Below are 15,625 nucleotides of genomic sequence, written 5' to 3'. Positions count from 1 at the left end.
ATAGTAATTAGGAAGTTATCTGTGGCATTTTTTTCCTGAGTTTTGGTTTATTGTAGTATGTATGAAAGGGATAAAAGATCAGGTAAGTGGCAGACATACTTGAAGACTGAAGTGGCTAGAGAGGAAAACTGTTCTCGAAAGTGGTCTTGAAGAACTTAAAAGCAGTGGATTTTGTAGTACGGACATTACAACTAAATATTTTATATAACTGTTCTAAAATATTTTCATATGTGGATTGGACCTGTGGGAGTGTGAATTTCAGGAGATTACCATAGTTTTACTAGCCTCAGAGTGTGTGCACAAATTATTCAAGCAGAAATCGGATTCTAGTCTTGTGCAAGATGTGTTTGGGAGAACTTAAAGCAACAAAATTTCAAAGGATTGCAAGTGAGCTATTGAAAAGGTAAACCAGCAGGCTGTGCCAACTGCTAGAAATTAATGTTTGACTCTAAGAAATAATGGAAGATCATTTGATTTCAGTGATACCATAAGCCTTTTCAGACTAAGAAAAACCCCAAACAACACAACAAACCCCACCATTTTTCAGTATGTTGATCTTCTGAAACTACGGTGAAAATACAACTTCCTCTTGTTGTGAAGTCTGGCTTCTAAAGAGACTGAAGAGAAACTACAAAAATAGTTAGCCAATCATGCAATTATAGAAAAAAGCATTTTCACCATCACTTGAAATGTTGTCAACTGATATTGAAATTATCAGCTAATGTTGCTTCTTTTGACTTAATTTCTCAGAGTGAACTAATTAGACTATTTCGTTTGAGTTCTTACCTGAACATTATGTAATATAAGGATATATAAATAACCCTAAAACTAAATGAAATCATTTTGGGTTGGAAGATGATTTTTTTTTCTAACTGTTATGTTTTCTGATATAAAGTGAAATTGGCCAGCAGTTCTCACCTAAGACAGAAGACTTTGTCGTAAGCCCATGTTTTCCCTAGTAGAAAAAGTCAGTGTGGAATAGTTACTAATGATAATCCTAAAAGCATTGAGAAAGGAGAATTGTATGTACAGAGAGAAATTTAAGTTGACAGTAAAAATATTGACAGTTAACCGATTTCTATTCAGCCATACCCTAATACAAAAACCAGATTGAAATGTCTTGCATGAGTTGCAGCTCATTAAGCAAATGTGACACTTTATTTTCTAGCTATTTCAATACTGAAAGAGATGAAGTGGTGAGATAGCAATATAAATGAACATGCTTCTCAGTGTGCTGATAACTGAAGTCAAAATTAAAAAAAAAAAAAATAAATAAAAAGGTTTTTCAAGACTTGGTTACTGTGTCCTTCCCTTGCCCCCAAACAGAAAGCAGAATCCTTCTGCTGGATCAGAGTTTTGAGTTTATAACTTTGTGGATAAAATACGTTGTCACTGAAAATTAATTTTAGAAAGAAGTGCCACTACCACATTTAAAACTAATTATGAGATGGATCATAATGCTGCTTTTCTTATTATTATTATTGAAAAAATAATCTGTAGCTTTCTTAACATTTGCTGATAGTCAACATTTTCTTTTAGCTGTTATTTTTAATTAGCACTTTATATATTTGAATTCAATTTATGGTTTGAGACATAAAACTGTTTTGTTTGGGATTTTTGGAGGAATTTTTTTCTCAACTGTAATTTCTATCTGAAAAATAAATGTAAGAACCAATATTTTCTGGCAAGACATTCTCTGGAGAACTCTGGTCTTACAAAGTGAGACAGTATATCAAGTATAGCTTTTAATTCAGGTCATCACTTTGAGTAACATTGCTGTTTTAAAATAAAATCAAAGACCATTATAATGAATATTTAGTCGTCACTCAGAAACAGAAGAATTAATGATAACATCTTACATATATATCCTGATACATGACTGACATAAAAAAAAAAAAAAAAAAAACTGCGATCTGAACATTGCCAATTTAGATTTAGCAAATTAGGGAAGTAGCTTGCATTTGTAGTATTTCACACCTTAAAGTCTTAATATGCATTGCTAAATATATTTCCTCACTGTTTGCTAATTAAAGTTCCGTGGAAGTACAGCTGCTAATTTTTTGTGGTTGACATGGCTCACTTTAAAGTGTTAACAGTTGCATCTGTAGTAGTGTTACAATTCAGTTCATAAATTACGGTCATACATTTTTACACCTACTATTTTGTAGGAGTGCAGGCATTTTAAAAATATGTATTTGCTACCAAAATGCACCCAATAATATTTTCACAAAACATAGCAACACCCCCACATAGCACCACTTTCAGTGATATTAGTGACTCAGTGAGTCTTTTATGTGTTAATTTTTAAATATTGCAGGACAGGAACATCTTTTTCTGTAATATCAAAAAGTCTCTTCAGGACTAATTCTTGGTAATTAGTAAAGACTGGTATATTCTGATGGTAAAATAATTGGACTGGAACAATATTGTGAGTCAGTGAAGGGAAAAATATTTCTCTGAGGAGAATAAATAAATATTATAAGGGTATATCTTGTGGAAACCAAGTGAAGAAAAAGTATTCATAAATGCAACTGTTTTGTAAGTTGCATTTTTTTTCTAATATTTTGAAAGAAACATAACAGGATGTAAAAAATCCAGGAGGTTCCTGGAGTGCATTGATGAGAACTTCCTCTTCTGGTGATAAAGGAGCCAATGAGGAGAAGTGCACTGCTGTACCTCATACTCACCAACAAGGAGGGGCTCACTGGAGATGTGAAGGTCAACGGCAGACTTGACTGCAGTGGCCATGAGATGTTGCAGTTCAGGATCCTGGAGGGAAGGAACAGGGCAAAAAGCAAGCTCACAACCCTGGACTTCATGAGAACAGACTTTGGCCTCCTCAGAGATCTGTTTGGAAAAGTCCCATGGGATAAAGCCCTGGAGGGAAGAGAGGCCCAAGAAAGTTGGTTAATATTCAAGGATCACCTCTTCCAAGCTCAAGAGTGGTCCATCCCAACAAATAGGAAGTCAGGCAAAAATGCCAGAAGGCCTGCATGGATGAACAAGTTGCTCCTGGTCAATCTCAAACACAAAAAAGAGGCATACAGAGGGTGGAAGCAAAGATAGGAGAAAAGAGACAACCTAGGAGGAATGCAGAGACATTGTCTGAGTATCTTGGGATGAAGTTAGGAAAGCTGAAATCCAGGTGGAACTGAATCTGGTGATGCTTCCCCTCTACTCAGCACTGCCGAAGCCACACCTGAAGTAGTGTGTCCAGTTCTAGGCTCCCCAGTAGAAGAGAGACATGGACACACTGGAGAGAGTCCAGTGAAGGGCCACGAAGATGTTGAAGGAACTGAATTATCTCTGGGGATATGGGGAAAGGCTAAGAAAGATGGGACTGTTCAGCCTGGAGAAGAGAAGGCTGGAGGAGATCTTACCAATGTGTATAAATACCTGATGGGAGGGTGCAAAGAAATCAGAGCCAGGCTGTTTTCAGTGGTGCCCAGTGACAGAACCAGAGGCAAATGGGCATAAAATAAAACACAGGACGTCATCTTTGAACATCCAGAGACACTTTTTTTGCTGTGAGGGTGACTGAGCACTGGCACAGGTAGCCCACGGAGGTTGCAGAGTCCTCGTCCATGGAGATACTCAAAGCTGTCTTGATATGTCCCTGGACAACTAGCTCTAGGTGGCCCTGCTTGAACAGGGAGCTTGGGCAAGATGACCTCCAGAGGCCCCTTCCAACCTCAGCCATTCTTTGATTCTGTAACTATGAAGTCTGTCAAACTGGGTTTCCAAAACATTGAAGCAGCAAATCAATGACTTTCTAAAAGCTGTTAATATTGTACTGGTGGTACTTGGAGGTGATTGAATGTTCTGTTGGGAAAAAATGCTTTTGCTCAAATTTGGACTGTTTTCCTAAAGGTTTTATAAGTCTGTGTCTTTAACTTTCTGTGTCTGCTTTTCTTAGCCAGGGCCTTGAAGCATTATTCATAATTACTCTGTTCTCTTACCCATTCCATTTATAATTTCTGTGATAAGAAACTGGGTTTGGTACTAACATTAATGTATACCATTCATGTACCTACCAGCACTACATTTGAAGGCCACCTACCCTGTCTTGTTTTCTTTTTTGGTCAGTCTGGAATCTAGGGCAGCAGTCTTCATTTTTCTTATTTGTACATTGTGTTGTCACAAACAATAAGATTTTGTCTGAGAAAAAAATGTCATGAATCATATATTCTGTTGGTTTTACATTATCTGGTCAAATTTGAGATCGGTTACTGATAGTATCTGATCAACTCCTTTAATTTACGGAATTTTTTAGTATTCTACCATGGCAGCTTAGAATATAGCAAATACTGACTAGATGAAAACAGTTTTGTGTATAGAAGTCTGTAAGCTTTTGTAGGGATTTACTAGTATTATAATTGCTGCAGAAGCATTATAAGGCTGAACTGTACATCATCTTAGTGTTTTATTTCTGAACATCTAAAGTTAAGAGAAAGACCAATCATAAAACATGTTTGTTATGAAAGAACTGCTAGGGATCAGATGCATGTTTTCCTGTCTGATTGTAGACTTAATTCTTAACTTGTGATGTGGGGCATGGGTTCATCAAATACTAAATGTTAAAATATATTTATTACTCTTTGTTCTTTTTTCTTTATGTAGAGTTGCAGAAAAATATTGAGAGGAAAAATATGGATGTAATATTGCTTTAAACATCAAAGGACTTGTTACTATAATTTGTATTAAAATAACCTTGGAATCAAAATCTGTCAGAAGAAACTAATTCACATTTTGGGGGAAAAAGATGGCAATTTAGTTAAAAATACTTTGTCAAAATTATACTGATAAAAGTAGGAAGTTCTTTCAGTTAAGAATTCCCATTTTAAACGCTCTATCATAAACCTAGTTGGGTCATCTATTTAATGTTTGTTATATCTATTCTCTTATAGAATAAGGTAATTCAAGATTATTCACTGGCATTTGGTAAATGTCAGTAGAATTTTAGAAAACAAGTGTCCTATTCTCTACATCCTGTCACAAGTTGATAAACTTATTTATAAACATGAACCACTTACAGGTTCATGATCCCTGGACTGTGCTTTTTTAAGTATCATACCTATTTATTAGAGCTATTAGAAGTTTCCCCATTTTGTCAATTCTTAATATCTTTCAGTGATTGGTAAACGTTAATCACCTCAAGGTAGCACCTATACAAGATTTTCCCAATTTCTAAATTTATCTTGGAGCCTACGAAACAACAGAATCTGAATCTTCCTTTTTATTTTCTGACTGATTTTCAACTGCAAAGTTACAAAGTAACCTTTAATAGAGCGAAGTTGGGTTTTTTTTCTGAAATAAGTGAGACTGTAAGGTAAGCTTTGTGCCTGTCCCAGAAACATCAAGCTTTGATAGACAGTGATTCATTAGATTTGTTATGAATAGGCAATAAATAATTGCCCTTAAATCATAGTCATAACTTGCAGGCAAGTTATTACTGAATTTCAGTAGATGAGATTCAGTTCTGTGGGGGTTTTATACATAGCATTTGGCACTTAAATAGAAATTATTTTTGTTGTATAGTAGATGAGAAATCTGTATTTCTGTTTCTATTCAGAACAGCTGCTGAGAACTTTTGGGGGAGAGGAGTGACATGCTTTCTTTAGAGTGACCACTTTGTGTCTGATTTTAAATTTTAAAATGCTACTTTCAAGAATTCTTGTGTTAAGACTACATAAAATGAGTGTATTGTCATTATGGGAAATGGAGAGTACTACAATTCTTCAACAATTGGAGATTGAATCTACCTTGGTTTTATCTATTGGACAGTCTGTTACTTAGGGATTTATGCAGAAAGAGAAGCCATTGCAAGAGCATGCAAGAAATGGCACCATAACAGAGAATTACCACAGACGTATCTACATGAAACAATAAAGTTTGGAAGTTACTTTGTCTGGGACTGGTGGAAGTTGCTTAATCTCTTTTGCCAGTGCAAAGATCAAGATATCAAAATGTACAACTTGAAAGGATGCCTTAAGGAGAAAGCATTTCATAGGGAACTTGGAACTATCAGCTCAAGCTTAGGTATGAGGTGGGTCTTAGGTGTTTATGTGCTGAAGGTTAGAAATATTTTATCACAGATAATTTTTAGTGATACACTACATACACTAAATGACTCATGTTTATATAAGGAGTTGATTCTGGATATCTGTGGAAAATGTATACAAATGGTGCACAGTACCTTGAAGGTATTAGTTGATGTTTCTGTATGGCTTTCCATACTAAATCCTACTAATGGCCATCCAACATGTGTAGATGCAGCAAACTCTGTCTGCCTCATATGTAAGTAGGTAAAACTTAAGATAGCTTTGCTAAGTTCTACATTGCATTTACTCTGATATATATTAAAATACTGGGGTTTAATAAATTTGAATCTGGATTTTTCTTTAATAATTTTCTTTAATATTTCTTTTTTTCTGGTGTTCTAGATGCTTGTGACTACGCCAGAGAAATGGGATGTAGTGACAAGAAAAAGTGTTGGTGATGTAGCCCTCTCTCAACTAGTAAAACTCTTGATTCTTGATGAAGTTCATCTGTTGCATGAAGACAGAGGGCCAGTACTTGAAAGTATAGTGGCACGTACTTTACGTCAGGTAAGAGCTAAAAAATTTTTGAAATAATTTTATTTAGGCCAAGAACAGATAGAGTTCAGTGTAAAAAGATAAATGCTTAGATAATGAAATCAAAATGCTTAGGTAGCTTACAATTTATTTTATAGCTCTTCTGTACTAAGAACGAAGAAACATTTTTGTCATCTACCTCTGTTCTGTATTGTATCAACTACCAGATTCCTAGGATGCATAATTTACTAGAGAGCTATTTCTTAATTTATGATTTATTTACTTAATGTACTTACTGTACAAGTAACAGCAAAATTAAACATTTTTTTTAAATAATAATCAAGTTAATGACTTACTGTAACCAAAATTGAAAGTATTTTCTTACCAGGAATGATGAGTTTGAAATAGTAGTTTTCCTAGGATATTTTTTTTTTTAATTAAGATTAGCATCTTATATCTAGGTAAAATTTTCATCACTGCTAGAAAAATACTACATATTTTTTACTTTAGTATAATTGGTCCTGGCTTTTTTTCCCATGCTTTAGTGGTATTTTTTAAATACCAAGATTTGGCAAAAGGAGAAAGGGATGAATGTATAGGGTTTTTTTCTTAAATCTTGTTCAAAAGAAGGATTCAGAGTTAGGCAATAAATAAGATTAGTCTCAATGGTGAGATGTGCATTTGCAGTAAAAATAAAATGTGGAATATAGGGATGAATAAAAAGGATGGAATTAGGATAAATAAATAATGGTAAGGAGAGGATAGAGTGCCATTCGTTTTTTCTGTTATGCAGAGCAAAAGTATGTCAATACAAATAATCTGTAACAAATTAAAAATAAACACAATTGGTATTGGTATTGCTCTATTTGTAGCATGTTAAATGTACAAAGCCTTTTATCTTTCACGATGCTTTCTTCTTGGTAAGGCTATACTAACCGTATTAAGGCTGTCTGAATCGCCTGATTCCAGCTCCTCTAAGAAGGGAATAAAATGGATGTCTGCTGTAATCCCGTACAGAAAGTGTAAAGTTCCTGTATAAAGAACATCTAATTCCTTAGAAGAAGCTGTACTGGGAAAATAGTAAATTTTTTTTATGGAGAGTAGGGGTTTATAGAGTTTAAACTACCTCTAGGGCACTAAAGCTTAACCTGTTTGATACTATATTTTCTTTCTTAAATGGTTTTGATACCCTTGTTTTACTTAGGTGTCTTTAAAGTATCTCAGTTTTCAGAAGTGACCATCATGGTCATTGTCTTCATGTCAGATTGCAGGACTCATTCATTTTTTATTGTGAAATTTTGTGAGACTTGTAAGGTAGGTTTCAGCTGTCCAAAATAGAGTCTAGAGCCATTTTATCTGCCCTACATTATTCAGCTTGGCATCCTGTTTCTGCTTCATTTGGACACAAATCTCCCATAGTTCCTTTCCTTTTGTGTCTGTCAAGCCTGTGCAGGTAACTTACGGAATATAAAATCTGAGGCAATTATGTCTTGGGTACTGAATCCTACCCTTAGTGTATTTATTGTAATATAGCAGTATCTTGCTTCAACACTCATTTAAAAAATATCTCTCTAGGGTACTTTAATCTTCTAGGATTTCAAGGTTTGTTTTACCTACCAAGTTGGAGTTTAATTCATTTGTAATTGAAGCTACCCATTTGTAACCATTCCTTAAGTGAAACAGTTGGGAAGAAAAAAAAAAAACACACAAATCTTTAAATTAACTATCTAACCACCTTTCTGAAGACCTTATTTATTCTAAATTGATAAGAAAGGCGGTAATGGAGACCCCTATGAATCCTCACAAGAAGGTAGTTGAAGAGAGGGGAGATTTACAGTATGAAAGTACACTAAAAGAACCCCACAATTAAACAGAAAACAAAACTAATTGTAGAAATATATAGAATCATGCAGTAACAAACAATTCCAGACAAAAATATTTTGAATTGCAAGCCCCCCAGAGAGGGAGAAAGAAACAGGAGATGTTTTGTATGTGTATGACTTTTTAATCTTTTTAATATGGAAACAAATAATAAAAGGGTTAGGTTTAAAAATTACACTGAAATGTTATACTGCAGCATCTGAGCCTGCAAGCATAGCTCTATGAAGTTTGCAGTATGCATCCATAACTAATTATGAAATTACTGGAACTTTGATGACTAAAAAAGAGAACATACTTTTTCCAATTTCAGAATATTTCACTGGAGTTTAGTGAAAATACTATTACAGATGTTTTAAGTGTAAAAATATCACATCTAATGTTTTAATGATATTTTGCAAAGAAAAATATATTTGGTTACATTTCTTTCGTTCTGTTCCCTGCTCATAGTTCCATTTTCTGCATTTTGATACAAATTCATAAATGTCCCTGGAGCAGGAACTAAACCCAGGATATTCAGCCCGTCCCCTGGAGAATGTCCTTCTGACTTCAGTGATTCTGTACGAAACATTAAGTTCCTCTCCAGCCCTTCTGAAAGCAGTTCTAGAACATATTTTCATTGATAGCAATAGAAACATCATACTCATTCAATATTCATGCACACAGGAGATAAGAATAATTGTTCAGTTCATAGAAAACAGAGAAACAACAAAAAACCAACCAAAAAACTCATTGACAACATCAATCTAAAATATCCTTCTGTCAATTACACCAGTGCAGTAATTGCTGAAAACAATTACTTGATTTGTATACTCATTTAAAACATCACAAATATTGACTGTTTTTTCCTAATTTGTAGTGGAGGGATTCAGAAAGTGATTAGACAAGTAATTCAAAGAAAAATCCACTGCAGACTAACAGTCACTAGATCAGTCTGGGGGCTGTAGTAATCGGGGACTGTGCTGGCAGAGATTATTGACGTTTTCCCAGTTTCCATACTCCTGTTTGGGCACTGTGGGAGACAGTTGGATTTTTGGTCTGACCTGGAAGAGTCATTTCTTGTATCTCTTCTGGGACAGAACTGTGATAGATTCCTGTGAATACGACTTCATCCTTTTCAATAAATCACTAATGGCTGCTCTGATAATGGTGTGTACCTGTAGTTTTCTCTGGATTGTACTTCCCTAGCGTGTATATGAAATCTATCTTACGAGACAATATCATGACTCCTGTGTGGGTCAGGATGTATAATGTAGCACCTTTTACATTCTTCAGCGGTTTTTTATCCTGTCTTATAGAAGAATCATCTCTCTTGTTTTGTTGGAGTGTGTGAGGGTTGTAATGGATTTTATTTGGGGGTGGGGTGTGGGGGGATAGCTTTTTAAGAGTCAGTGTTCAGCTAGCTACTTGGGTCTAGAACTGTGCCAGAAAAGAATGTTTTGAGATCCGTAGTCATATGCTGTACAAATACATTCTCAAAACAGGAAAATCCTTATGCATTAGCAGGTCTCTCCTAATTTGTACATCAGAATACTTGAATTACTGTTGTACTTTCACTCAGATGAACACTGAGTCACACCACTTACTGTAAGACTTTAACATGTTCATTTTAACTTATGTCATTTTTTAAAATCAATTTTGAACCTGGAAGGAGGACATATATTGGAATTGCTGACAGTTTTACTCACAGCAGAATGAACAAGCATATTCATGTGTTTGCACTTTCTGAAATTTAGAGAATGTTTTTGCAAGTGATTTAAATTGACTTTGCTAAACATTTTGGTGGGAAAATTGCTTTAAGGTCCGTTATATACTGTAGGTATAACATCAAACAACTTCTTTGAATCCAATTTATAGCTTTGATGTTTAAAGTTTTAGTCTAGAGCATAATGCAGATGTAAAACTGAAATGCTTAAACTTTTTAATCAAACTTTTCACACTTCTGTAATACCTACTAAGCTTATTAGCTTGAAAGAAAAAAAAATGACAACTTTTAAAGGACACTGAATTATTTTTTCATAATTATTCGGATTTTGATTACTTTTTTGCTGCTTATGGTTATTTTTTCACAAAAAGCATACTGAATATTATACTTATGTGATGCATGAGTTTTGATACCTTCTCTCAACTGTGTGAATGATAAATAAAAGAATATCCACAGTAAAGGATTTCTCAGATTTTGGGGAACTGAAGTGCTCCCATCTTTGACACGCAAATACCTTTCTCATCACAGTCTCATTCCTGAAATGTAAATTTCAATTGCTTTATGTTTTTGTATTAGATCAACAAAGTTGATAGATAAATAATAGCTGGGACAGCACAGCAGAATAAGCAATCCAGGAGATTGCCGGAGTGTACTGTTTGGAACTTCCTTCTCCAGGGGATAGAGTCGTTCAATGAGGAGAGGTGCTCTGCTGTACTTCATACTCAGCAACAAGGGAGGGGCTTCTTGGGGATGTGAAGATCTAAGGCAGCCTTGGCTGCAGTGGCCATGAGATGGCTCATGTTTCTTTCTTGAGCTTTCTTTCCTCATGACAGTTCATCTAAGAAACTTTCCCTCTCAACTGCCAGGTAGTTTTCCTTGCTCTGGATGCATTTTCAATATCTCTAGCTCCTTATTATCTCCTCTACCTCTTTTTTTCTCTCCCTTTGGTTCCCTCTTTTACCACATTTCTAGACATCAGAAGCAAACAAGTTCAGAGGTTTCTCATTGAAATCCAAATGCATAATTGTTATCAAACTAGGAATGTTATGTTCTTGGAATCCCATTCTTGATTAAGAAAAACATATATGATTGTATTTTTAAAATATGTCAACAAAACTGAGTATAGAACTTTTGTGTTAGTTTTGATTGTGGCATACACAGAAGTGAAGCATTTTTTTCCTCCTATTACTCAGTTCTATCCTTTTATACCTCTAAGAATTTCATGTACTTAATTTGCTAACACTTCATCTTTGGAGCTTGCATTCAGGTGCTCGTTCATTAAGTCCTCAGACAAACCTCTTTATAGTTGCTGCAGGATTCACTTGTTACTATGTTTCCTAGGAATAGTGTCTTGTTTTGCAGCAGTGGCCTGTTTTAGAATGAGCTAAATTGAACAAGATTTAGTTTGAATGGGACCGTCAACCTAGATTTATCTGTATGGCTGACGCACACATCAGTTATATAAATTCTGCCAATCACCTGCTCTTCTTGTCACCAGTTATTTTTTATTTACTACATATCATGGATAAAACTATTGAATAGTCAGACTTAGAAAGCAATTTGAGGCATCCCATTTTAATCGCTGTTTTTCAATTATACATTCTCTTTAAAATCTGTCGGTTCACCAGCTTGTGATAAATTTAATACATGTTTTTTTGCTATTCTGTGATGTTATTTTTAAACAGTGTGTTGTGCAGCTTTCTGTGTAATGCCTTACATGAGTCTAGATCTATCTTGTTATCTTTTCTGGCAACCTTGTAGTTGTGTAAAAATGACTTTTTAAAAACAAAACACTTTTAAAACAAAACCTAATCTCCATTTGTTTGAAAATGTTATGTATCAGATACTTGAATTAATCTGCAGAATTCATGCAATTCTGTTCAAAGCTTACTTTGCATGGAACTGATGTCAGGAAGTCATTCTGCACGTAATTTTGTAGTATTGATATGTGAACATTTTTCCTTTTCTGTGATATATCCATGGAGTTTAAGAGGTAATAGTGATTGTCGTATGGTAAAGCAGTCAAACTGATTTGTAGAAGAGTTCATATTTCTTTTTGTTTCTTAGTTTGAGAACAAAGCAGCAAGCATAGTATGAAAAGGCATTCTGTCACTCAAGAAAAACTGACAGGGCACTGTGCAGGACATAGAAATCTCTAATAGGTATATTCAAAATGTCATTTCTTAAGGCAAAGTATTGCATATTTAATATTTAGCTGAGGGAAAATAATATGGCTTCTAGTAGTGCTTTCTGCATGGTTACATTTTTTCAGTACCTCTAGATTTTTAAATATGTTCTAAATGGAGGACTGAGATCACAGTATTTTCAGGGTTCATTGGAAGCAGAGTAAAACTCATTTATAAAATTACTTAACTAGATGGTTGCCTGGTAACAAATGCATTCTGTGCAGAGTGTTTGAGGTGTAGATAACGTCCTATGTAGAATCTTCAAAACTGTATTAGTAGTTGCATTTTTACTATGTACTTTTGATTTTGCAATTTTATGGGTTTTTCCATTTTTGTTCCTAAAACTAGGAAATTACCACCTATGTGGACTGATTGACAATTTCTTAATTCCTTCATTAGACAGTAAACAAGATATCAATAAACAAGTAAACACTGGTGAAACATTCTGACAAACTTCCTTCTTAGTAATTTTGAAACACTTTTAATTATTTAAAAAAAAAAATCTCATAATTTCTCCTTTCCTTTCTTTTTCTCTTTTTTTTGGATAATGGGAAAAACATGGATCTTGTGAGAGGATGAGACTTAGAGCCATTCTGTGGGCAGGGTGGTATCTGACTAATAACTAACGTGAATCCCCGTATGCAGTACTTCATTATTACCACTGCTGAGCAGGGAACTCAGGAACCTAAGTTAAGAATTCATCTTCTTGTACATTTAGACTAAAAACTAAGAAACGCTTGTATCTAGTCTTTATTGTACATCTGAAGCGCATACAGACTGACTCCACAGGGTATGTTAAGTGATCCTGGGTCATCTGAATATCAGATTAATTTCTAACCGGTGGACAATTCTTCAAAGATTAGAATATGTAAACTTGTCTGCTTCACTTAATTCTGTGCTTGAGTTGAACAATCAGGGATATGCTTTCCAGCTTGATTGTAATTCATTCTGTGAATGATATTTTAATACATGGAAATGGGAAGACTGCCAAGATCACAAAGTTCAGGAAGAACTTTAGAAGTCAGATAAAAGAATATCTCTATGCATACTCTGTATGCTCTCAAGTGGCGGCTGTAATGTAATGAGATGATATGCAAATCTTAAAACCTATTAGGAAGAAAATGATCCTGCTGTGATCAATTTACAATCCAGAGAGGCACTTCCCATACCTGATCCTTTATCATTTACAGTGTAAATGCAGATGATGCTTGAGTGTGGGAAATCAGTACCAGATATCTATATTCTGTTTATATTTTCTGTATATGTTAAATTTCATGGTGTGATAATCATGTTCTGCGAATGTGTATGGTGAACATGCTGTCAATTCTCCGCATGCTGTCATGAATACTTCTGAATTAGATATACTAATTAGATATGTCAATTAAACATAGTTATGGCAATTTTATTTCTTCCAGTGTAACATCAAATCAATAAAATATAATAAAGCTTTTAAAGTACATGATGTGCAAATACTGTGACAGTTCAGTTTTCCAAAGAAAGCCTTCTGAGTTCCAAATGGTGCTTATATTTTTACTGAGGTAATTAAACATATCTGAAGATTAAAATGTTTGAGATTGTGTGCCAGTAGTGAAGAAACACACTTAGCTGCATAGCACCAGCCAGTGACAGGGAATGTAAACAGAAAACGTTGTCATCCAAAATGTCTTTTCAGTCATTTTTACTGCAATTTCAGGAAAAGACTATGTGTTCATAGTGCCTTACATATGAAGGCATAGTCTCTAATTAGGACTCCTAGGACCAAATAATAAGTGATCCAGCACATGAAAAATATTAATGTCCGAATGGACTGTATTTACAAAGGGCATCTGCACACTTTCAAGAATTACTTTTCTTTAGAAGCATCTGAGAGCAAAACACATTAATGCTTGATCTTCAAGGGAAAGTCAGAAAAATAGCTGAAAAATGCATGCAGAGAACTTTGTTCGTAAAATGTGTTAGCATTCTAAAAGCCATTATGAAAAATAAAGTCTCTATAGTGCTTGGATAAATGAATAATAGATAATTAATTGAAACTGAATTATAATCACAGAGAAAATGCAAAAATAAATCATCTGTTGTGGTTGCATATTCAGGTAATTTCGTTTTTGTAACTTCTAAGTTTAGCACAGTTTTAGTCACTGCTGTTTGTATGTTGCTGTGTATTAATTAAAAGAACAAAACTCATTCTGTATATGTATGTGATAATGTGCAGGCACATAGCGTTTTATTTTACAATTTGAATTTGATGAGAGCATAAAATAATTGGGAGAATTGTCATGATACATTTTGGTTTTCAGAGCAAATGTACCTCTTTTGCTTCTTCATTATTTTATATCTATATATATCTATATATATCTATATATATAAATTATTGATATTTTTTGTTGTTAGGTGCATATAAATGTAGATGGTAAAACATAAATATTTTTTGTTTGGATGGCCTTGAAAGAAGTTAAAGAAATTGGTAGAATGATTCAGAGTCTTAGTAGTCCTTATTTAATTATGAAGACTAACAAAATGTTACTGAAGAGCAAAAGACATTATTGCCTGATTCCGTATAGCACTCTGACTTGGTTATTGTGGCTTAATATAAATAGGAAACTAATTGTCCAAATAATTTTAAATTTTAGATTTATAAATTGAAAAAATTTTGTAGGAACTATATACATATGCACAAATATAAGTAAAGTATAATATAAAATATGAAAAAAAAAAAAGATTTTGTTTAAAAATGTACTATGCATGTTAGTAATTTTAATTATTTGCTTGTCTTAAGTCTCTGCTGCCATTTTCTTGTGGAATTGTAATTCAGGGTATTCAGTGAGCTCCTTAACTCCAGGGCCAACTGCCAGATAAGGGAAGTTAAATGGCTTCTTTTTACAAAGGTTTTGAAAACGGCAATTTCAGTAAACTGTAACTGTTCTTTAGGCATTGTTTATATTTTGAAAGAAAACTCTGAACAAACAGCTTACAGTTAATTGCTGTAAAAATTCATACTTCCACGGTTATTAAGCAGAGTTCTTGTTAATTGTTTAAATACTTGAAATGCTTTCCTACCTTCAGATGGAACTGAGCACATTTTCAACCTAGTGCTTTCAGGCTCTTAGGAGATTTGAAAAAAAATGGTTATTGAATTTAGCAAAATCAAATAATGTTTTCCAGATTGGAGCTCAGTTACACTTTCAGGTTGTTGTACTTATTATCAGGTGATTGTGAACAAAGTACAGAATAAATATATCAGCAAGTGGTTACTGTTCTTACATATTCAAGCTGTCTCTTAT

The 15,625-nt window shown here is 34.1% G+C and overlaps 1 protein-coding gene across 2 annotated transcripts in view; it reads left to right on the top strand.

Moving 5' to 3' along the window:
* ASCC3 (activating signal cointegrator 1 complex subunit 3) overlaps positions 1–15,625 on the top strand; it is a 263,437-nt gene that overhangs the window by 83,276 nt on the left and 164,536 nt on the right. For both annotated transcript variants that reach the window (XM_026844284.1, XM_026844285.1), the window contains exon 10: positions 6,444–6,608. In XM_026844284.1, the coding sequence (XP_026700085.1) occupies positions 6,444–6,608 (165 nt within the window). The remainder of the gene's footprint in view (positions 1–6,443; positions 6,609–15,625) is intronic.

This window comes from Athene cunicularia (genome assembly GCF_003259725.1).
Source record: "Athene cunicularia isolate RWA chromosome 3 unlocalized genomic scaffold, athCun1 chr3_part1, whole genome shotgun sequence".
NCBI lineage: Eukaryota > Metazoa > Chordata > Aves > Strigiformes > Strigidae > Athene > Athene cunicularia.
This window is presented reverse-complemented; position numbering and strand designations above follow the sequence as displayed.